The sequence below is a fragment of the Gymnogyps californianus genome, chromosome 15 (genome assembly GCF_018139145.2).
Source record: "Gymnogyps californianus isolate 813 chromosome 15, ASM1813914v2, whole genome shotgun sequence".
Lineage (NCBI taxonomy): Eukaryota > Metazoa > Chordata > Aves > Accipitriformes > Cathartidae > Gymnogyps > Gymnogyps californianus.
This window is the reverse complement of record NC_059485.1, coordinates 2,977,165-2,999,128: the sequence shown is the minus strand read 5'-3', so window position 1 is coordinate 2,999,128 and position 21,964 is coordinate 2,977,165. Positions and strand designations below refer to the sequence as shown.

The 21,964-nt window shown below is 48.6% G+C and overlaps 1 protein-coding gene across 1 annotated transcript in view; it reads right to left on the bottom strand.

Moving 5' to 3' along the window:
* CACNA1H (calcium voltage-gated channel subunit alpha1 H) overlaps positions 1 to 21,964 on the bottom strand; it is a 255,626-nt gene that overhangs the window by 114,044 nt on the left and 119,618 nt on the right. Inside the window, exons 2-4 of the mRNA XM_050906346.1 lie at positions 11,931 to 12,042; positions 8,712 to 8,845; positions 3,848 to 3,945 (exon numbers count right to left, since the gene is read on the bottom strand). Of these exons, the coding sequence (XP_050762303.1) occupies positions 3,848 to 3,945; positions 8,712 to 8,845; positions 11,931 to 12,042 (344 nt within the window). The remainder of the gene's footprint in view (positions 1 to 3,847; positions 3,946 to 8,711; positions 8,846 to 11,930; positions 12,043 to 21,964) is intronic.

The following is a 21,964-nucleotide window of genomic DNA, read 5'->3' as shown; positions in this document are numbered from 1 at the left end:
CTCCATCAGTCATCCCATTTGAACGGAGAGCAGCATTTACACTGACGCAGTCTCTCTTCCCCCACCACTTTCCACACTGGCTTCTTCCCTCAGCCAGCTCCCAAGTCATGCCTGATGCCTCTCCTGCTAATTCAATGACAATGCTGGGCTGCAGTCTGGCATCTGTAGACCCCAGGGATGGGTGCTGGGAGGAGGAGAGTCTCTAGGAGAGAAGTGCCCGTCCGACCCGGCAGCTCCCAGGCTGTGGCAGGCAATGCTGGCAGGAGCCGGAGCCCCGTCATGCCACTTTACTCCCCTCCTCATGTCGCTCTGCCAGCGGAAATGCAACCCAGCCAAGCAGGGCCGGAGCTGACATTACCTTGTCAGCACGGCACGAGTGGGTAAACCACCCCAGCCAAGAAATCTGCGCTAATAAATAATTAGGTGTGAGTAATAACCTCTGCATCCCAGGGCAAGAGCCTTTCAAGGTCTCCATGCCCAGCTGCGTCTTGGCTCCGGTGCGGCTCCCCGCTGCTGGCGCCGGCAGCGGCTGCCTCTCCGGAGGAGCTGTGATCCTGGTGCCCAGCCCCGTGCCAGCCTCGCCAGCTGCCCTCCAAACCCTGTCCCTGTGCCGCCCCGGCGCCAATGCCACCCTGCGGGGAAGGGACACGGCGCTGGCAGCCAGGCTGCGTTAGCAAGCGTCACGGGGGGTGCGGGATGCCGGCCAGCATCCCTGCCATCTCCTGTAACCGCAACGCCGGTGCCAGCTGCGGGGACAGCACTGGCCTCTGCTCCAAGCGCAGGCGGAAACCCAGAGCTGGAGGCAAATGGAGGTTTGATTTTGTAATGCCTGTTCCCAACACGTGCTGTCGTCGTAAGCCCCCCCAGAGCACATCCCACAGCACTGTCCTTCAGACTTTCCTTGCAAATCTATCTTTGGAAAAGCAGAAAAGACTCACTTAATTCCCACTGGAAAGAGGACGCTGGGCTTTTCTTCTTTTTTTCTCCCCCCACTCTCACTAATATCCTCGCTCTTTTTTTTCCAAAAATGGTTAAAATTTATCTCCCTGTGCCAGACAACTTTTTTCCGCTCAGCTACTTTTGGTATTTTGGGTTGTTTAGTGGCACCATTCTCGAGATTGAATCCATCTGTTCGCTATCCACTAAGGGTGCTCTGGGCTCTCAGCAGAATGTCAAGTGTGCCATGGGAAAAGAGCACGAGCATCGGTTAGGCTGAAACAAGGACCAGCATTTCTTTTCGTTCCCATTCCATGTGATGCCTGGTTTAAACCACATAGTAGAAAAATAAAAATAAAGCAGTGAAATGGATTTGAAAAAACAGTGACCACTACTAAAAAAAACCCCTAACTACAGCCCCTGCCAAACGTATAAATTGCAGGAATCATATTTTTCCAGTCATTTTCAAGGAATAATTTCTAATAGAGATGATGTTTTTATTGGCCAGGGTTCTCCTTTCTTTTCTTAACAAATAAAATAAAAATGAAACAATCTTGCGGGTGAATTTATTGTGCCTGGAAGCGAAGAGCTAATAGCACTGGCTGGAACCCAGGAAAGTGCCCAGGCATCACAGGGATAAATCGCCAGGCTATTTCTCATGGGTCCCTGCTTCCCCTGTGCTGCGACTGAACACCAGGCTCATCTCTTCTGACCCAGCCGTAATTCCTATCTGCTCGATGTCCTTTTGCGACTGCCACTGAGCCAAAAACCCTGCTCCCGCCAGCGGTGCGGTGGCTGGGGGAGCGTGGCTGTCCCAGCGCTGGGGACGGCATGGATGGGGCTGAGCGGCACCCGCCGCCGCGCTGCTGGCTGGGATGCGGTGGATGTCCGAGGTAATCCCCCGGCTAAGCTCTAGCATCCCCGTGGATGAAAGACTAGAAATGTAACTCTGTTATTACCGGAAACTGCAAAAATACAACAAAATAGAGGGTTGTCGCTATCCATTCTCCGCAGACCCTGGATTATATCAGTCTGAAACAGTAAAAGTACCGATGTTAAAAGCGGATGGAGTTAGTGTCTCATAAACAAGTAAAGTCTGTGATTATCTGCCCTCCAAGAACTGAGATATTTCTAAGAATACTAATCCTGCCCTGGCACTTGTTCAAGACACTGGTAGTGTTATAAGACCAGCCTAGCTGCTCACCAAGCTGGGCAACTCAACTCCAAACATGGATTGACCTCTTTGGATTTAATCTCACATGCTAGTAACAAAAAATTGAATATTTTCTATCGCTTGTCTTTTGAAAAAAAAAAAAAAATCAAAGTGGCAAGTGTAGCAGAAGACAGCCTAAAAGGCTTACTTCAAAGCTTCAATATCAGACTCCTAAGGAAGAAAAACACAAGCTGGACCTAGATCAAAATTTCACCTAGACTTGGAGGTGTTTGGATCCCTGGGCCTTGGTTTAATAGGAATGTAAATCCTCAAGTTTCCCCGGCTTCTGCTCTCAGCCCAGCTGAATCCCAGCTTGAGACTCCCACTATTTCAAGGGAGAGCTACGAAGGGCATCGTGGATTTAAATAACTTCAGAGCGAGCCTGATCCTCGCCCCAGCCCGAAACCTCAGCTCCAGGCCGAGCATGTGCCAGTGTCCCTCTGCTCCTGCCCGTCCCAGCGAGGCCACGGAGCCACCGTGCTCAAAACCCTGGAGGAAAAATTTGTGTTGTGCTTTCGGGCTGCTCCGAAACCCTGGTAACAAAACCTCATTAGGAAAACAAAGCGCCGGAGGGTTTCATGGTCCCTTTTAGCCTCTCATTTCTTTTTGTTTTGTTTTTAACATCCAACAATGTCACTGTTAAATTTACAGATTATTTTTTTTTTTTTTAAAGAAAAATCCTGAAGAATTTGAGCTCAGAGAGAAACTTTGAAGACTCCTGTGCGTAAACATCCATCTGTTCCCTTGCATGTTCATCTGAGGTACTGGAACTGAAACCCTTCTGGGGGAGTTTGTTTTGCTGTCCCTAGATGTGCCGACATGATGGGCAATTAATCTAGGCAGGATGTTCAGCAAGGACTGGCGGGGCTGTGTCATTCAAATGTGATTTTAAAAAGAACAGGAAATGTACGTTTTTTGCAAGGAACCTCTATGATTTCCATACAATGCTGCTGCATTTTGAATTGAGTGGATCTTGGTTAAAAAATGATGAAAGCGCTATGAAATTAGTACCTTGCAACGGATTGCTCAGCAGACGGCTGATTCCGGCAGGAAATTATTTCAACTTGTTGGTTCGTCTTTCAAATAGGATTTAGAAGACAAGCAGCTGAAGCCACTTGAAAATGGATTTAGGGGCCACTTGAACTTTCTATTGTGGATGAACCCAATTTTGTTCTACAAGACAGCAAACCCTCTGTGGTATTTTACCAGCAACGGAGGCTGCTGCGCTTCTAATCCTGAACACAAAGAAATGGAAAGACCTTAAATAGCTGAGAGGGGAAAACGAACCCATCCAGGGCAAGAAGATCCTTCTTAGAACTGACCTTTCCCCTTTCTTTATAGGAACTTTGTTATTTACTTTGCACTAGGAGCAGAGAGTTACTTGCCTCAGAGAGTTCACAAAAACGTTGGGGAACAGCCACGAAAATTCGACCCCCAGGTATAAAATCTACTCCCTTGCCCTTTACTAACACTGATAATCATAATAAATGATCTCTAACTTGCCATTAAAAATTAAAATAAATGAACTTGCTCTCAGCAGCAGGAGAGCAGACTACTACTGCAAGGCTTAGCATGCAGAGAGCCAGCCGGGGTGGCTTTAACCCCCTGGTTTTCCCAGGGGGATGAGCCAGGCAGAGCCCGAGCTGCAGCCGGCCAGCCCGGCAGCGTGGCTGCGGTGCGGACGAAGGTGTTACTTACTTGGGACCCTGTTAATGGCTCGTAGCGGCCGAAGTACCCGGACGGTGCGGATTGCAGACAAGCTCACGTTGTGTCCGTCCAGAGAATACTCCATCATGCTGCGGGAGAAAGAGGAAAGGCGTCAGGACATGGGATGCTCACTCTCTGGGCATGAGGGTGCTGGGGCTGGCTGGGGTTGGGGCTGTTGCTGCCTGCACTCTCTAGAAGCCATAGCCCAGGCTTGCAAAACCTCCCACTCTGTGTTTGCAGCTCATAATGTGCATCATGCTGTCAATGGGGGATATATGGGATATTTCAGCCTCTAAGAGACTGAAAATATCCACACGAGCAGCGATGGTGCAGGGGCCGGCAGGCAGACGTGCTCCCGGGCTAACGGCACAGGTAACACATGGGAAAGCAGGACGTGGCACGACAAGGAGCTGCAAAGTCAGGGCTGCAGAAATCGGGGCAGAAGGGGAGCCCCCAACTATCTGCTCAGCTCCCGCAGCCGTGCTGCTCTCCCTTTCCATCAGCTTATCGCGCTCCGGTCGGCAGCACATCCGCAGCCTTCCCGGGGTGATCACTGCACAACTCCATGCAGCTCAAAGTCAATAAGATGTTTCTGATATTATACCCCCTACTAGCACCCCAGCGTATTTTCACACCAGCTTATCTCTCCCCCTATGACAAAAATGTGAATAACCAAGCCGACAAATGACGTTAAAGTAGTTTGGTTTCCATTTTATTATTAAGAATAGGGAACATTTTCTTTTTCATGCTCCGTCTCCATTTCACATAAACATTTCTCTCCCAGGCTGGGAAGGACGTTAAGTTAAGTCAGTTTTCTTGCTCTTTTATAGCAATGAGTGGCAAATGTGTGTAGTGTTGTTTTTTTAATGGGGTTATGGCTAGTTAGCATGGCTGTAATTACAATTTATGAGTTTGACTACAGGGAAGCACTTGTAAATATGTCACAAATCTCTCACCACGCCTGTTCAAATAACATAACAGCATCAAAAGCAACCCTGCGAGTAAGCTGTTGGATCCCATGGAGAAAGAGCTTTTGTTTTGTTTTTTTTTTAAATAAACAAACAGATATGGAAGGAGGAAGCCAAATATGAGCTGAACTGCTGTAACCAGGCACTTCAGAAGCTTCAGTGGAAAGAGAGATTTTCAATTGAAGCATCGTGGAGCCAGAATAGACCAAAATCATTACGTGCCATCAAGAAACAACAGCCGAATGGACTGAAGCGACAGCTGAATGGATTTCAGGCAATGGCAGAGGGAGGTTTGGTTTCAGGCTAGCCTTGCTCAGGCCCATCACTGCCCGTGTGCCCGTGCTCTGCTCTGCCAGAGCCTTGCACTTTGCATTTGATGCCTTGCCCTGCTCTACAAAGTTTAATTGGGAATATCTAGATGTTCTGATGTTTGCTCCTTTTTTGTCTTTGTCCTGAAGCTGTTTGGTGTAACCCCGTGATATCACTGGAATTGCACTGAGGTGACTTTGGCCCGTTTTAGCCTTAATTTGCCGGGCAGAGGCCCTGGTGATTTTGAGCTGGTTTGAGTGATAACCTTCCAGAGATATATTTTTTTTTCTGAAGTAGTTAGTGAGTCTTCATAAATCAAAACCACCTTAAAGCTTGTACATAGGAACTGAGCCGAACATGATGAATAGCTTTAAAACTCAGCACAGCACGAAAACAGGTTTTAAATCTAACGTGTGTTCATTAAGCAGCCGGAGCAGAGCAGTGGGAAGCAGCCCGGAGCTGCACGAAGGACCACACAGTGGGAAAGCCATCGGAAATGCCCGTTCACACCTGCACCGAGGGGCCTGGAGCCAGCACCAGGTGTCTGCTCCAAACAGACCTTGCAGGAATAGACAAAGCATTGTTTAAAGTCCCTGAAGTGAATAGTGCCGAAGCCTGAATCTGTTTGCTGGCGTGGTCCCAATACAGCACGCTCACAATTTATCGGGTGGCTGAGTAAGTGGATTTTAGTGTAACTGATACAGTTTTTGAACTAATCATAGCATGGAAAAGGAGTATGAAATGCTCCAGTGGGAGCTGGTTTTGTACTCCAGAGAGTACATGCAACTATTAGCGTGTTAAAGGGCCAGCTCCTGGGGCCTCACTTTTACTTGGCCCTTGGAGTTTCAATGGGGCTGATAAAAGATGAATAATCTGGAATTTGGCCTAGGAAACAGACTTCCTCACCCTGATACTTTGGACTTCCGTGATACTCCATTTAGGATTTGAAAGTAAGTCTCAGGGGGATCTACATTGCCCACTGAAGCCAACCTGAAACACTTGATGGATTCCAGATTGGACCTTCTACAAGCAGTGAAAACATTTGAAACCTTCATGAAAAAGTCAAAGGTTTCTTTGTCAAGGCCAAGCTTGGGGTCCTGTTCTCATATCACACTTGTAAACCAAGAATACCCTGGAAATGCCCGACAGAAACCTGCTGGAGCTGGAAATTTTGGGTATGCAGGGACCGGAGGTCTGGGTGGACTGGCACTTGGTAGGTGATTCCCTACAGCCTCTGGGTACTGAAAAAAAGGAGGCACAAGCTTTTGTGATGTCTCCTACCATGAGCAGTTTCCAGTCCTTCAGCTGTCAAATTAAAGATGTCCAAAGCATATTATATGAGCCTGCAATGTCTCCAGGGACTGGATGCACAAGAAACCTCTCTGGTTTCAGCTCTTGTGGACAACATCTTTGATGCTTGGGAAATGCTTTCAACTTGGCTGCTGGACAGACTGAAAGGTTGTAAGCTCCATTCGGTCTGAAATTTTCCAGGGTACATTTCTCAGGCGAGCAAAACATGAAAGGGCTTTCAGTGCTGGAACAAACTTCAGACACAAGCTGTTGCTAGAGGCAGAAGATATGTTTATTTTGTAGTTTCCCTGCTTACCCTCCGCTCTCTTTGGTATACTTGCTAGTAAGCCAAATCAGCATATTTGAGGAGACCGAATGGGACAAACAAAGCAGGCAGCACTGCCTATCACTTGTTTCCCTTCTTATCAGAAAAAGCCTCATAATAACTTCATCACATCCATCCGCTTGCTGGAAAAAGCAACTCTTGTTATTCCAGTAGCGTGCTCCCTGCTAAAACCACCTCCGGTTTTAGGAGCAGACACTGGATCGAACAGTGGTGGTGGGAGAGGTGAAGAACCCCAGCCCATCACACAGCTACTCCTTGCCCTCCACCAGCGTTACCAGCCAGCCCAGCTCCCAGCCCAGCCTGTCTTCTGAGAGATGGGAAATAATGTCACAGCTAGGCTTGAATACACCAAAATCATCTGGTGATGGCCCAGGATCAGCCAGAGAAGTGGCCGTTCCTCTTCTCATCTGCAGCCTGAGTAACGCCAGACTGGCAGCAGGGCTTCCCGTCAGGGTCTTCCAGTGCTTCTGCTGTTTTCATTCTTCTCAAACATATGCCAGCCACGGAGGGTGGGGAAATGCCCTGGAAAACTATCAAACTGACTCACCAGCCACCTTCCCCCTCATCCCAGGTGCTACGTGAACAAAGATCCTGGTGCCAAACCTGACTCTGAGGTATGAGTAGAGGGCTCAGCCTTTCTGCCTGCATGTCCTATTTTATTCTCCTGCTTTGCTGGCATGATCTGTTTGATGATGTGGGGAACCTCTGCTCGCCCATCAGGAGAGCTCATCCCGCAGGTTCAGCGCAGGGAAACACTGTCAGCACGTTGGTTACGGACGGCAGATTTCTGATCCCGAGTTCCCCCTGCAGCCACAGCCTTGCTCTTCCCCTACTACTTCTGGCTTAAACGCTGCAGCAGCTTTGGAAAGAAAAAATAATTAGCTGCTTCTTTTGTTGTCCCTGCTGTTCTTTCCTGGGCTGTAACTGCACATGGGTTCAAAGCAAGCTCTGCTCAGGAGAGCTCGTGTTTTACTCAAACCAGTAAGGCCATTCCTAATTGTATTCCAGACAAATAACATGGAGCAAAACAAAACTCCATTAGTGCAGTGAAGATTGCACACCACTAATGTAAGGGTAAAAATGCCCCAACATATTACAGGAATGTTCTAATTAACCCCAGGCTGGTCATTATAAACCCAGGAATTCAGAAATAAGGCAGAGCCCTGTAATTAAAGCAATCTGTCCCTTTCTAGGGTATACTAAGCAGGTAAGAGAGCCTGGGGTTTCTAAAACCCATTTATTTATAGAAGAAAGTTTTAGACTTGCCAAGCTTTTAGTCCACTCAGTTTTTCCCTATGGGTGTGAGGGAACTGGTGTCAAAAACACCCAGATCTTCCTTCTATCTGTTTATTAACACATCCTGCACAAATAAGCAGCTGTGGGAGACGGTATTAAAATGTAAACCAAGAGAAGTGTACAGGAGGCATTTGCATGCACTTGTAATTTGGGTCAGCTTCTGGCCAGCTTCTTCCACTGGGATTTCAACCTACTGAACCAGATTTTTGGGCTAGATTCTCCTTGTTTGGCCGATTTCTGCCTCTCTGCCTCACTCTAATAGTGTCACGTAGCAGGAGCGGAGCCGAGCTGCTGTGTGCTTTTTCCATCTGTTCTGGAGACAGCAGTCTTAACTGCGAGCACTGGGACATACTGGCCATCGCAAGGACTAGATCAGCATGCACTTGATTTGACAGCGATGACACTGGTGAAAGGATTGCTACTGAAAACCCGATGGCTTTTGCCCTGACATTCATACCCCACCCCATAATCCAGCGTGGTTGCCAGAGGTGAAACCAAATGAGACTTATGAGACTTTGCCTTGGCTTGAGCCCGGCAGCTTTCACAAGACATTATGAAAACCAGTCAGGACAACCTACAGATTTGGCTCTCTGGGGTTTTCTTGCTTTCACCGCGAAGAGCAAATTTATGAGGTTTTGTTACTGACCCCGCCATCACGATGAAGAAGTCCAGGCGATTCCACGTATCTCCAAGGTAACACTTCTGCCCGAAGATCCCCAGAGCCACCATCTTGATGACCATCTCCACCGCAAAGAAAGCGAAAATGAAGTCGTCAAATGCCTGGAGACCAGTAAAAGATTATTACAGTCAGTTCTGCTGTGCTCTCTTATCAGGGCAAGAGAAAGCAGAGGCAGGAGCGCTCCCACCACAGAGGCACTCTGTATACCGCGGCAGACGCTGCAAGGCAAAGCACTGGTACCAAAGTGCCACCTACCGAACTCAGAAATAAAACCTGTGATATCTGATGGGTGATGGCAACCCCTGAGCGTAGCTCCTGGGTCAGTCCGCTGCCTGGGAAGCATTAGCAGCTTCTATTAATCTACTGACAAAGATACGAGGACATCACTGTTGTACAGGCTGGATATTTTTCTTGGCAGTTAAAGCCTTACGCATTCAACAGCAGCTTGTGGTTGGGTCTGTGAGCTCTCAGCAACTTGCAGTGGAAGCTGCGTTTCCAGACTGGGCAGCTCATACCTCCTAGAAAGAATTTGTCCCATCTAACACAGGGGGATGTGCTTCACCTCTGATGCCTTCATGGATTCCCAAAGGGACCAGGTTCCTACCCACAGGCCCAGACACAGCTGGGAGTGAATGGGCACATCAAGCAGAGGCTGAAGCAGTAACTATGAGGGCAGTTCTGCTGCATGTGAGGAATGACTGGAGCGGTTCCTCGTGGTGCAGAGGCTCAGGGCATCCCGCCGGCAAGCCTGTGTGCCCAAGCACAGGAGCTTCTTGATGAAAGTCAAAATTTTGGGTTTTAGATTACCAGGAAAACAAGAAGAGAAAATAAAGGTGTGCAAATTAATCCAGTGCTGCCCTATAGAACATGCCTCAGCCTTTACTTAAAGAGTACTTCTGTAGGGTAGTGGGGACTTGGACAGCTGTGATTTCTCCTTCCTGGTGACTACAGGTACATGCATGAAATGTGGATATACTTGAAGATACCATGAAATGGACTCTGTTGTAAATACTCTTCTATATGTTGCCTGTAAACTTGAACATCAGGAGATACAGATTGCTTTTAGATCTTATGCAGAGGCTTTGTTGTTTCGAATGACAGACTTGATAAAGCACAGGAACTTCTCGATCTACAGACATGACTGCTGCTGTCCAAACCACTCTCTTAATGACCATGCTGTTTGGTATTGTGGCTCTGGCACTTCCATATTGAGGTCTGAGTGGATTAATGGTCAAATTAACAGAACATCCACATGGCAGCCAAGTTCCCACTGCGCATCCATGTACCTCTGCGTGGCTGCATGTGAGCACCATCTTCTCTGGCTGTTCCCTTTATCAACCAACCTTTCCCTTGATAAACTACACAGAAGTTTTGCTCCATTATTTCAGTTCATTTAATAACTGGCATCCAAACGCCTCCATAAAGAACTTCAGGCTTTTCTACCTCATGTTCTGGCTTCCATTCCCTCCTGCAAGCTGTGACAGGGTGAGGGATAACGATGGCTTTACTTGCAGCCCTTTTCTGCCTGCAAACCCTTCAGGATAATACTTTGGTTTTTGCAAATATACTCAATATGTTGTAATCATTCAGCTGGTATTAGAAACCAAATTCAGTGCCTGGGCTCCTTGCAGACTGTATGCATGTCTACTCCGGGGAGAACAGACCATGCAAGCCGTCTGATCGCAACCTGATTAAATTATGAAAACAAGGAAGCAAATAACGAGCATTCAATAATGACACCTCCTCATCCAGGCAGGACTCCCTTTGTCTGCCTGGACATTTTGGCAGGGACAGGCACTGTCCAAACAAAGTCTCACGTGGGTGAATACATGCAGAAAAATGGCAGGCATGTGGAGTGTAACCTTTCAGGAGAGATCGGACACTTTCTGACGGGCTCTCTGGGGGGAGCTTAGCCACAGCTGCCTGCAGCGTGACATTTTCTGGTGAAGAAGATGGACTGGCCACCTCTGGGTGCCACTTGACACCAACCCTGAGCCTGACCCTCTGAGACGATCCCTACGCTGGATGCCTCTGGTGGCAACAGTTTCTCCAAAATTGATCTCATTCCCTAACAAACCTCTAGTGGCTTCTCAATTCATCTGGTTTACTTGGCTCTGCCTTTAACAGATCCTCTTTTAGGGTTGAAAGAGGGTTTGGTGATAAACTCTGCTATCCCTGGCATTTGCAGGCAGTTCTGGATCAACCTTTGAAAGAGGCAGGAGAGGCTGGCTGGAAGGATCCCACTGGCCTTCCCGTACGGCTGAAACGCTCAAAGGGAAGTAAAGCAGCAGATCTGTGCGGGATTTGAACGAACCAAGCCTGTTTTACACTACCACATGTAGGTAGTCCCTGCCTAGGTTGATGTAATGCATTAGAAACAAGGAAAGTTGGTTCCAAGCCTGAGAACTGAGTTGCTGCAGGAAGGCCAGCGCCAAGGTGCAGCCCACACACCAGATGCTGCCGGGATGTGCTTCCAAAACGAATCCTGCGGGCATATGGCAGCGAGGGGATTGCCAGGACGCAGCGAGGGATGAAGTGACAAGCGTGATGCCCCACTAAGCTTGGGGTGGCCAACAAGGGTCTGTGAGCTTTGTACGTGTATGCATTTCCCAAAGGTCAGTTATCCTGGCACTTGGCAATGCTGCACTTCAGCTGGTGGGCTCCGCTGCGGAGGAGAGCAGGCACGGGCCCGTCCCGTGCTTTTTTGTTCATGAAGAAGGGAACGAAATGGCAAAGTCATTGGTGCCGTATTGCACAGACCAGACTGCAGTAATCCAAGTGATGCCGGCAGTGACCTGGCTGGGGTGGAACCGACTGACTGCGAGCAAGAGGTTCCCTGTGGCAGTGGCCATCCTGTAATTAAAAAGTGTTCAACACCTCCAGTGGGAGCTGGATGCCCAGTTTTGAGCCCCCCTACCCTTATTAAATGTGTAGAGAAAGGATATTGCTGGGGTAAGTCCAAATCTGTCAGCCTTTGGGTCTCACCTAGGGCCATGGCAGCAGGTCTCCTCAGAGGACAGGCTTTGCATGGCGAAGTGTGGCTTATTGGAAAAACCATCCCTATGGGAAGGACTTTCATGGCTGGATCCTGGGGAAACGGGACAAGATGGGGGTCCCAGCTCCCAGGATGACCACCCCCCTGCACCCCGCACAACCCAGGCAAGCGGGGCAGCATGGGATCCTTACCTCCAGGATGGTGCACCGCTCCGACTGGCACTCCACGTCCTCGCAGGGCTGGAACATGCCCAGGGTGACGCAGTTCAGGAGGATGACCAGCATGCTGACGTGCTCGAACCAGGTGAGAGGAGGGTGTTAAGGAGAGCATAGGCTTCAGCGGCCATCAGGAGGGGGGGAAGCTGAGGCACCGTGCTATTTACACGTCAAAACCCCTTCACTCCTCGCACCAGCAAGGAAGAAAACACTGCCAAACATCCCAGATTTGCTAAGGTTTGAAGTTTTTGGAAACTGAGGAAAGGGCCTTGGAAAGGGTACTCCTGTTCAGATGAAGGGACAAAGGATGCCTTTCATTTCCAACGCAGCAGCAAAGCCAGAGAAGCGCAAGGAGGTGCACGGCTACGCCTTCCATCTCAAGTCCCCCCCCCCCTCCATCCTCTTCTGTTCTTCATGCATGCCTAGGGGCAGCTGAGAGCACAGCCCCTCTGTCCTCCTCCCACAGCAACTTTCATCTCCAGATCTCAAAGAGTTTTAGCAGTGAATCACCTCACATGTCTGCTAGCATTAACTCTTTCACTACCAAGCTAAAGAAAGCAAGACAAAAACAGATGAATTAATTCAGGCACCATCACCACCAGAAACTCGGCTTGTGCCCGGTTCCTTGCTCCAAGCAGTGACGTTGCTCTCCTTGTTTCCATCTCGAGTCATGGGAATGGGTGCTGAATGCAGGTTATCTCATTCCTACCTGGTTTCTAAGTCTCAAGGAGCTATAGAGTCCATTTTGAGCTCTACATCATGACCGAGAATGAAGGCAAAACAAAGCCAAGCTGGTGGCACAAGTTGGTAGGGCCAAGGATGGCGGCACACTGGGATACGGGATGTAAACCAGGACCCAGGGTGCACAGCACAGGCTTCGAAAGGGAAGGAAAGGGCTCAAGGTTGGATGCCTCCAGTCACCAACAAAAAAAAAAAGACCATATTCTCTTACAGGACCCACCAGTGCTCAACTGCACTAACATTAATAGTTTCAAAGTAGTAAGTGGTGATTTGCATCAGTGCAAAATAGGCCCAGAGCTTATGATTACTGCTGCTGGTATGACTATTAAAAATAATAAGAAAAGATTTGGGGGAACTAAACAGGAGTTTCACAAATTAAGCATGAATGAGAGAACTGTTCTTAGGAAAATAATTGGAAACATCTGTGTGTGAATAAACCTTTATGCTTTCAAACACACAAGAGTATGTGAGCAAGGGATCACAGAGAAAGAAGCACATAGACATGATCTTATTTCTAATAACAATTCTCCTGCTTTGGAAACCTGAACAAAAAAACCCTACCATATTTATCCCTGCTGCTTTCAGAAGTATTTTATCTGGCATTTTATCAGTTCAGCGTAAGATTTATCATAGCATAAGATTAGGCAAGTGCAGGGCTGCAGTCTCAAACTACTTTTGCACACGCTCTCATTTATCCAGATTAAAAGAAAAAAGAGAAATCAGCAGGGTCAGGTCCTGCAGCTTCCCTAAAACCTGAACTCAACCCAATTCTTGTTTTAGAGAGGGCTTTAATCTGAAAATTCAGAGCTAGGAACATCTTGGAGCCCATGCTGGGGACCAAACACATCAGACTTGGAAACCCACTTGTCTAAAATGGAAATGCATGAAATCAAATAAACAAATGAAATAAAACCCCCGGTCACCCCGCCAGCGATGCAGAAGGAGCTGGAGCAGGCAAAGCTCCTGGCCACAGTCCCTGAGGACTTGGGCATCGCTGAAATACCAACGTCAGTTTATTTTAATTTCTCCCTCCCTTCAATGACTTCTTTCTGATTTTTGACATCTTTAAGGGCTATTTGGATCCCCTTCCCTTTCACCTAATTAGAAACAGAGTGGTAATCCTGCTCCATAGAGAAAACAGCCCGCATCAGACCCAAACAAAGCCCAACCCATGGCCATATCCTACTTACAATATTTGCATTGCTTGATGGGATTCATGTGGAACTCCCTGTAAACAGGGCTCCTGCACTATTCCCCGAGTGCCTGCAGTTGCATTCATTTCACTTATTATACTTGCAGATATATTTTTTTTTCCTTTAAAGTAAAAAAATAAAAGCATGTGGATTTTGAGCTGTTAAAAAAGGTGTAACTATGCTGATGAATTAGGTTTCCTGCTTCACCTGGAGGAGGGGAGCACACTGGCCCTGTACGTGGTTGCTCCAACCTTGCTCCTCCATCCTGCCCTGGGACACTGATCCTGGGCTCGTGCCGGCTCCATCCCCTGCTGCTCCAGCAATGGGGAAGTGTACAACCTAGGCTTTTCCCCACCACAAGATGATAAGGCTTTTGAATCCACCATTCACCAAGGGCTGCTGGTTGCGTTCCTGTTCTCCATCCCGCTCTCCACTGCCTGAGCCCTTGTTTCTAGCAGAACCGATCAAGAATTAGATTTTGTTTTCCATTACAAAACACTGATTTGTCAAAAGTGAATCGTCAGCGTGGACCAGTTTTGATGGCAACATTCAATTAAGACAGACTTTTTTGCATAAAACATGGAAGAGTCTGTCCCCAGAAAGGCAGAGGCAGAGCCCTTTGCCGAAGGGAGTCCTCAGGAGTACGGGAAACCCTGAGGGATGCCGGGGTCTCCCACACCCCGGGCTCTTCTGGCTTCTGGGCCGGTGCCTTTTGCTGCTCAGATCACTCTTATCATGATACAAAATCACAAACATTTCAAAAAGAAAATTTTATGAGCAGAAAACCTGCCTGCCCTCTGGATCCAGCATCTGCCCCTGATTTTTTATTTCAGTGGAGTGACTGAAGCCTAAGGCTGAAGATGTTTGCGGGGTAAAGCCCCCATTCTGCTGAGCTATCCCAGACCTTTGTTCAGGCGCTCTGCTCATCAGATCTGTAAAAAGCTTCTTTCCTTCTCTCTTCTAAATGATCTAATTGTGGTTTTTATGGATAAATAATCACCTGCATGAGAAGAATTGTCACTGGAGTTGAAATGAGTGCCTTGATTCCTTAAAGACAGGCAGAGCCACCGCTCTCCCCTGTCCATCTAACACCAAAGCCGAATTTGGTGTCTTTCAGGACGCCAGAAGAGTTGTTTTAATTTTCTAACAGAAAAAAGAAAGGCTCTCCCTTAGCTTTGTGGTCACAGACATTTAGAGGCTGTCAGCGTAGTCAGCAAGGGTCAGCCAGAGCTGCGAGATGGAACGCAGCAACGCTGCTGCACGTAGAAAGAAAAGAGACAAAAGAAAACTTGTGTTGCCTTTGAAGAAAAGGCTGAAAAGGTGGAAGAAAACTCACTGTAGGGAACAGTTTTGCTTTGGCCGGAGAATGGACTGGAGGAGGGAGGAGGAAGGCCCTGCTCAGGGCTCAGACATTTCCTGGGGATGCTCCCATCTCCCCTCATCCCCGAACCCTTCCAGAGGGGATGCGGCTGGAGGGCTCTGAGCTGGAAGGTCCTGTTCCTGCTCAGCCACTCCAGCCCACCTTCTCCTCCTGTGCCTGCGGCTCCCTCAAAGGCGTTAAGCTCCTCCCCTATTTATTTCCACTTCAGATTAACGACAGTGAAATCCCTAATCCGAAAGCAGGATTACCCCGAGTGCTCTGCCCTAATGGAACTAATCCTCCCTCTCTCCGGTGCACAGATATTCAAGGGAATTTCAGTTCACTCTCCCCTTCCTCGCTCCTGGCTCTGGAGGAGCCCGAAAAGTTGTGATTTAACCCCTGGCCGGCTGCTTTTCCAGAGCCCCCTCCAAAGCCATCCAGCCTTCAGCAGCCACGTGGAGATGCCCCAAAGCAAACCCCCTGGGCAGCGGGAGGTGATGCTGCTTTGAAGGGTGGGATTATAGAGGGCACCTTTTCACAGCATCCTTCCCATGGAGCCTGGGCCAGTTCGAAATGCCCATCAAGAAAGAAAAACCCCATTCTGATAATGACGGCAAAACACCTAGAAGAGAAAAAGAGAGAGGAAAAGGTGAAAAAAGCCTGAGAGCAGCCCAACACTGGGCTTGTGCCAGCACAAATAGCAAAGATATGGCTGGAGACAGAAGTCCCACGGCACAGAACAGCCTCGTGGGTGATCCCGCAGCATTGCCGCACACCCTGCCCGGCTTTTTTGCAACCAGGAGGTCAAGGAAGGCGAGGGATGGTAACACCAAACTCAGCCATACGGGGCTCCTGCTCACGCCCCGAGTGGCACTGGCTTTCGCGCTGCCGGAGCTGGGACGGGACTGGCTCGGGATCCTCCTGGTCCTCTGGCAGCAGTGGTGGCTGCAACCCGCTAAAACCATGACTGTGCAAAACCAGGTACTTCTGAGTTACCATGGAAACTGCTGCTCTCGAGGCCACCGAAGCACCACCCAGTTTAAAAGCAGCCAACTTCCTCGACCAGGAGATTTGAAAAGAAAAAGATGCTAAGGGGAGATCTAGACTAACTGCTGGAGGCAAAGATAATTGCAAAAGATTTGCTTAGTATTTCTTCCTCTGCCACAAATTCCAGGGTAACGACATCTTGAGTGTGTCTGGGCCCAGCTCAAATCCCCTGGATGCCCTTCGGGCAGGAGCTGGGGAGCGGCAGAGCCCTCAGGGGGGGCTGCTCCCGGCCGCACAGCACCGCGCTGCGGGATTGACACAGTCTCTTACACTAAAATCTAGCCCTGAGTTTAGAAGTGGCAACACAGAAACCAGGCTCTGGCCCAACGTGTTGTTGGCCCCACCTGCTGTTAGGGCAACGGCCGATGCTGATGCGCTCCTGATGCTGATGCTCTCCAGCAGCTTTTCCCAGGTTTTTACTGAAATCACCTGCAGGGAAAGACCAGTGGCTTGAGGATGAAGAGCTCTGGTTGCCAGAAGATGCCTCAGCAAGGGCAAGACCTGCTTTTCCTGCTGACCTCTGCCGTGCCAGTTTAGCTGGTAAGGCCTTGACTTGATTTAAAAAGAGAGATGGGAATTCAAGAGTGTGTTGAAGAAGTTGCTCAAGAAAAGCTCGAGTGTTTCCAGCAGTAAAACTGAATGGCAGGAGCCAAACGCAGAAAGCTGAGGTTGGGTGGCCACTCGTGGGCTCCACATCACCTACCCACTGGTATCAGTGCCAGGAGATGTGTTTGAGGAGTAGGCAACCCAAAATAAAGCTGTGTAGAAGCTGTGCATGTGTCCTGCCCAGAGGGAGAGCTCCTGGCACCTCCTGCCTCCGTCAGCAGCCCCTGCCCCCTGTCACCGGCAGTGGGGTTCGACACGGCTCCTCTGTCACCGAGGCAGTGGCACAGCAAGACTCTCATCTCCTAAGGACATTACCGATTAATTAAGGAATCCAGCTAATAAACACAGGGAAAAAAAATTGTCTTTAAAACTGCTGTCTGGTGGGTCCAGAGCAGAACGGGACATCAGAGTCGCTTTGCATCTTAGGATGCAGAGCGGAGCGAGGACGCCTGCAATGGTACAGCATTTCATAGCATCAACAATTTTTCTTAATGCAGCAAGCATTTCCTGAAGACAAGTTTGCATTTGGCCTCTGATTTAACTTTGTCTTTTCCTCTCTCCCTTTTTAAAGCAGTGCACTTGTGATTTTTTGCATTGCTGACCTCAGGCCCCAAACCGAGGAGCAGAGGAATGGGGCAGACCCTGGTGTCACCACCGCACCTCCAGCCAGTGGCACACAGACCTGCCCACGGGTCGCAGGGATGAAACCCAGAGGGAGAACTTTAACACCCTGGCATCCAGACCCTCACATTTAACTTCAGAAGAGACTTAATTCCCTTGAGTTTATGGCAACAGAACAAACCTAAGCAAAAGCAGAAATAAGCTGCGTCCTCACTGAGCTCACAGCGCTCACGCTGTACTTTGCATCCGTTTAGTTCAACCGGTTTAGGCACGGATCTAATTAAACTGTAAGACCAGCCCCAGCCAGGCCTGACGGCTCCATCTCCTCTGGAGATGGTTTGTACACCATGACATGGACGGTCGCAGGCAGAAGAAAAGAATGACTCTGCTGAACTGAAAACCGCCAAACCCAAACCCAGCATCCCCCAGCTCCTTCCCACCATAAACCTCTGATTCTTGGCCCAAAGAGAAAAGTAAAATTAACTGCAGTGATGCAACTTGGATCTCCGTTTCACGCATTTTAGCCAGCAAAACAATGTGGATAGTTCCTGTTTCTAGAAGACTTTCAGGTCCTTACACATTTGTGCGATGCTATAAGGGGATTTCTTGGCCTGCAGGTCAAAGTCTAATATTTTTTTCAAAAATTTGAAGGCCGCCTTAAATATAAAAATGAAAGAGAAATAAACTGCTTGTCTTGTTAGAAAGCTAGGTTTTTGATATGTCTTTTAAAATTGCATAGGTACAAAGTAGACTGCCATGCCTGCAACCCTGGTTTGTGTCTCGTTCACTTTGCATCAGTCATTTCCCCACTCCAAATAATGCACAGAAAACTCCAGTGACGTGGGTATAGGTCAGGCTCAGGCGTACCATAACGCAACCAGTCTCCTTCACTAGGCAGTTCAGCCAGTCTGCGCCTCCCCATTTTCAGGGAGATAATCTCTACCATCCGTCACTCTAATTCTAAAAATATTTCTGCAATAAACACAGTAAAAAATGCCGGGACTCTATTACCGCTGTGTCGCAAACTCCCTTGCTTTCATCCCATGCCTTGTGATGAAGGACATGCTGCTGCAAATTCCCAGGTCCTTCAGAGGGATCAGTCTCAGCTTCATTTAAAAGTTCCCAACCCCAACCCTCATTTCTAAGTGCCCACGTTGGAGAGAGGCAGGAGCCAAAAGCCTAGACACCCAGCAACTGAAAAGCAGCAAGACAAGACCATGGCACTTACTATTTTCATATAATCTTATTATTTTTAAGCCAGTCAGGGGATTTTGGAGACTTAATCCATTATTTTAAACGCTTGGATTTGGCAGTATTGTGATTATTACTGTTATCGTAGCTGTATGTACTGCACACGATGCTGAGGAATAACACAAAGCAATAAAAGCCAAGTTATAGTTACAAGGAGAACATATGTTTACAGAAGAAGCAGCCAACTGAAGTTTCAGTTTTTATAGTCTAAGATGTGACTAATGCACTAAATATACACACACACACACACATATATATATATACACACACACATCTGAGAGACTGGGATTTTCAGAGCGCTCTTGGTGAGCTGGGTATGTACTGCTCATCAGAGAGCAGCAGGACTCGGGCGTGCAATTCCTCCTTTGCAAAATCACAGCCGTATTTGCCTTTAAATAAACGAGGCTGGTCGGAAACCTGAGGACCTGCTCGTAAACCGCCCAACCCGGCATCTGTCCCCGGCAGCGGCAAGAGTGCAACTGGCTGCAGGAGGAGAGCTTGGGGAGGCAGGAGAGGGGTTCGGTCCTCCACCCGAGTGGTCCAGCACACCCCGAGACCACGAGGATGCCCACCCGCTTGGTCAGACCGCAAAGCAGCCGCTGCATGAGATGGCAACAGGGCTCCTGCAAAGCTGTGGAGCATCGAAGCACTTGCAGGAAAAGGTGATGGGGATGGGGGGAGAGCAGGGTATGGGGTGGGCAGAGCTGCTGCCTTGTCCCACCAAGCCCCACGGCACTGCCACCGCATCTGTGTGTCCATGTCCTCTGACTGACGGATGGGCCACCCTGAAAGGTTTGGGTACGGGTGGGAAGCTGCTCCAGTGTAGAAATATTGAATTAAAAGTACCTAGTGCTTGTTTTACCAGTATTTAGGGGTGCTGCCCAAATACCGGCAAGTTACAGTAATAACGCTTCCCATCCCTTCATGCCACCAGTGACAAAAATAGCTTTAAAAGTCTGCAATATCCACCTCATCCTGTATGCTAAGTAACAGAAAACAGTCCAAACTCAATGATATTTGGTAAATAGGAGCAGGAAAAAAATAAAAAGGAAGAAAAAGAAAGAACAGAACTGGAAGAAAAATGAGCCAGAATAAAATTCCCAAGAGGCAGCGCTGGCTGGTGCTGGCATAATTTTAAGGAACATTCTTATTTTTAAAAAGTTGATTGATTAAAGCTATTTTTAGTGCCCATACTGCACTGGATCATTCGGGTTCGTTTGCTTATGAATTGTAAAACAAAATGAGGCAGCTGCACTTCAGAAATATATACCTCCCCAACAGCACCACAAACACGCAGACCAGAAGCTATATTTCAGCCCGAAAGACACCAAGTTGGCACATGTCTTTGGAGATGAGGCTGACTGCAGAGAATTCTTGTTTAAGAAAGGATTAGCCTGAGTTACTGGAATAATTGCATCCCACTAGTTTGCTATAAAATAACCATAACGGGACTCCAACCTGGTACCAGCCCCAAATGGACCTTAAGCAAGAGGCTGTTCTGGCGGTCTGCTGCAGGATGTGCCTTTCTCCCCCAAAATGTGGATAATTCCCTTTGCCTTGCACAGCCAGAGATCGGGGAGGTGATTTTGGGGCAGAGCTCCTGGATCTGGCCTCGCTGGATGATTTTTGGCTGAAGCATGGCAGGTTGCAGCCCTGGGCCTCCCAAATGTGCCATACGTGTTGCGGCCAGGGTATCCCAAACCTGGAAGACTTCCCTGTTGTGATATTTGTCCTCAGGCAACGCAGAAACCTTCCTGCAGCTCCCGAGACCCTTGCACAAGCACAGCTCTCTGCAACCCAGAGACCTGCTGCACAGCGGCTGTGTTCAGCGCCCAGGTTGCCCCCGTGCCCTTTGAACGCCTCCTCTTTGGTTTTGGCACTCTGAGCAGCTGGAAACGGTATTTGCACCGAAGGTATCTGCTCTGAAAGCACCGAGAAGTTGGCATTTGTCCTGCCAGGGAAAAGTTGCTAGCGTGCAACCGAGCCACCGCCGCAAATGGCCAGTGGTCCTCAAATTACCCACCCTTGCTGACAAATCTTGGTAATGACTGTAATGCAGAGATCAAAGCTTGTTCACAGATCATCCACCGGCAGTAAAAGGAGGCTAAATCCATCTTATTATGCATCTTAAATCATTCACCTTGCTCAAGCCAATCTTTTGGAGCCATAATGAATTTAAAAGCAGTTAACTCCAAGTCCTTGTCATGTGTCATTTGTCAGACAGCTTCATTTTCCCTGCCTGTTTTCACAGCTTTGGCTGTGCTTAGGCACAGCCTTCAGGCTGTTACGAGACAGGCGATGCAGCAAGTCGCAGCTATTGGGGATTAAACTTCAAACTAAAAGGATGATACAGGCATAAAAGCACCTCGAGGGGTGCACGTGCTCGTGCTGCCTCCTGATGCGACTCAGTCGATGCAACACTAATCCCCCCTGTTCTTGGGGCTTTCCGAGCGTAAAACAAGGATCCGTAAAACCCGATCACTACCGTTGCTCTTCCCTGCCACGTGCCTCCCCAGCACAAACCTGTCCCGGCGGATCTCGTACCTCCCAAACAAGCTCAGCAGGGAAATCAAGGCAACGCAAACCATTGCTATGCCCAAACCCACAGGAAAACCTCCCCACGTCAGCCCGCTGGCATGCATCACCCTGGAAACATCACCTCCCCTGCCTGCGTTAAATTAGTGCCTGTTAATGCCTAGAGTGATGATAGCAAATGGATTTACCGTGTCATCCTTAACTGCTGCGAGATGCCCCAAGAGGAAACAAGGTTGTATCAATTAAAGTGACATAAATGGACTTCAGCACAGCCGTGCTGCGCCGGGCAGGCTCGGGAGCTGCCCTCTGAATTTTCATTTCTATTATATGTTGGGAAAAAGTTCTGCAGCTGGAACCCCATGGCCGGACCGTGCCAGAGGAGTCGGGGTTAGCGTAGTTTTCTTGCCTGTGACTGCTCTGAAGCCCTTGAGCGGGGGGTTCAGGCCATCCAGGAAAGCCTCTGTTCCTGCCATTTCCACATATCTCGATAAAAACCCTCAGTGATTCAAAGGCGCTACTCCTGATTGACAGTGCACAGAGATCTCGGGGCCAGGGCCAGAGATCAAGTCCCTACCACTTCACCCAAAATAAACCCAAATGATCTCTAAGCACATCACAACCCGTTCAGCCACCGAATCCACTAAATCCACCCAAAT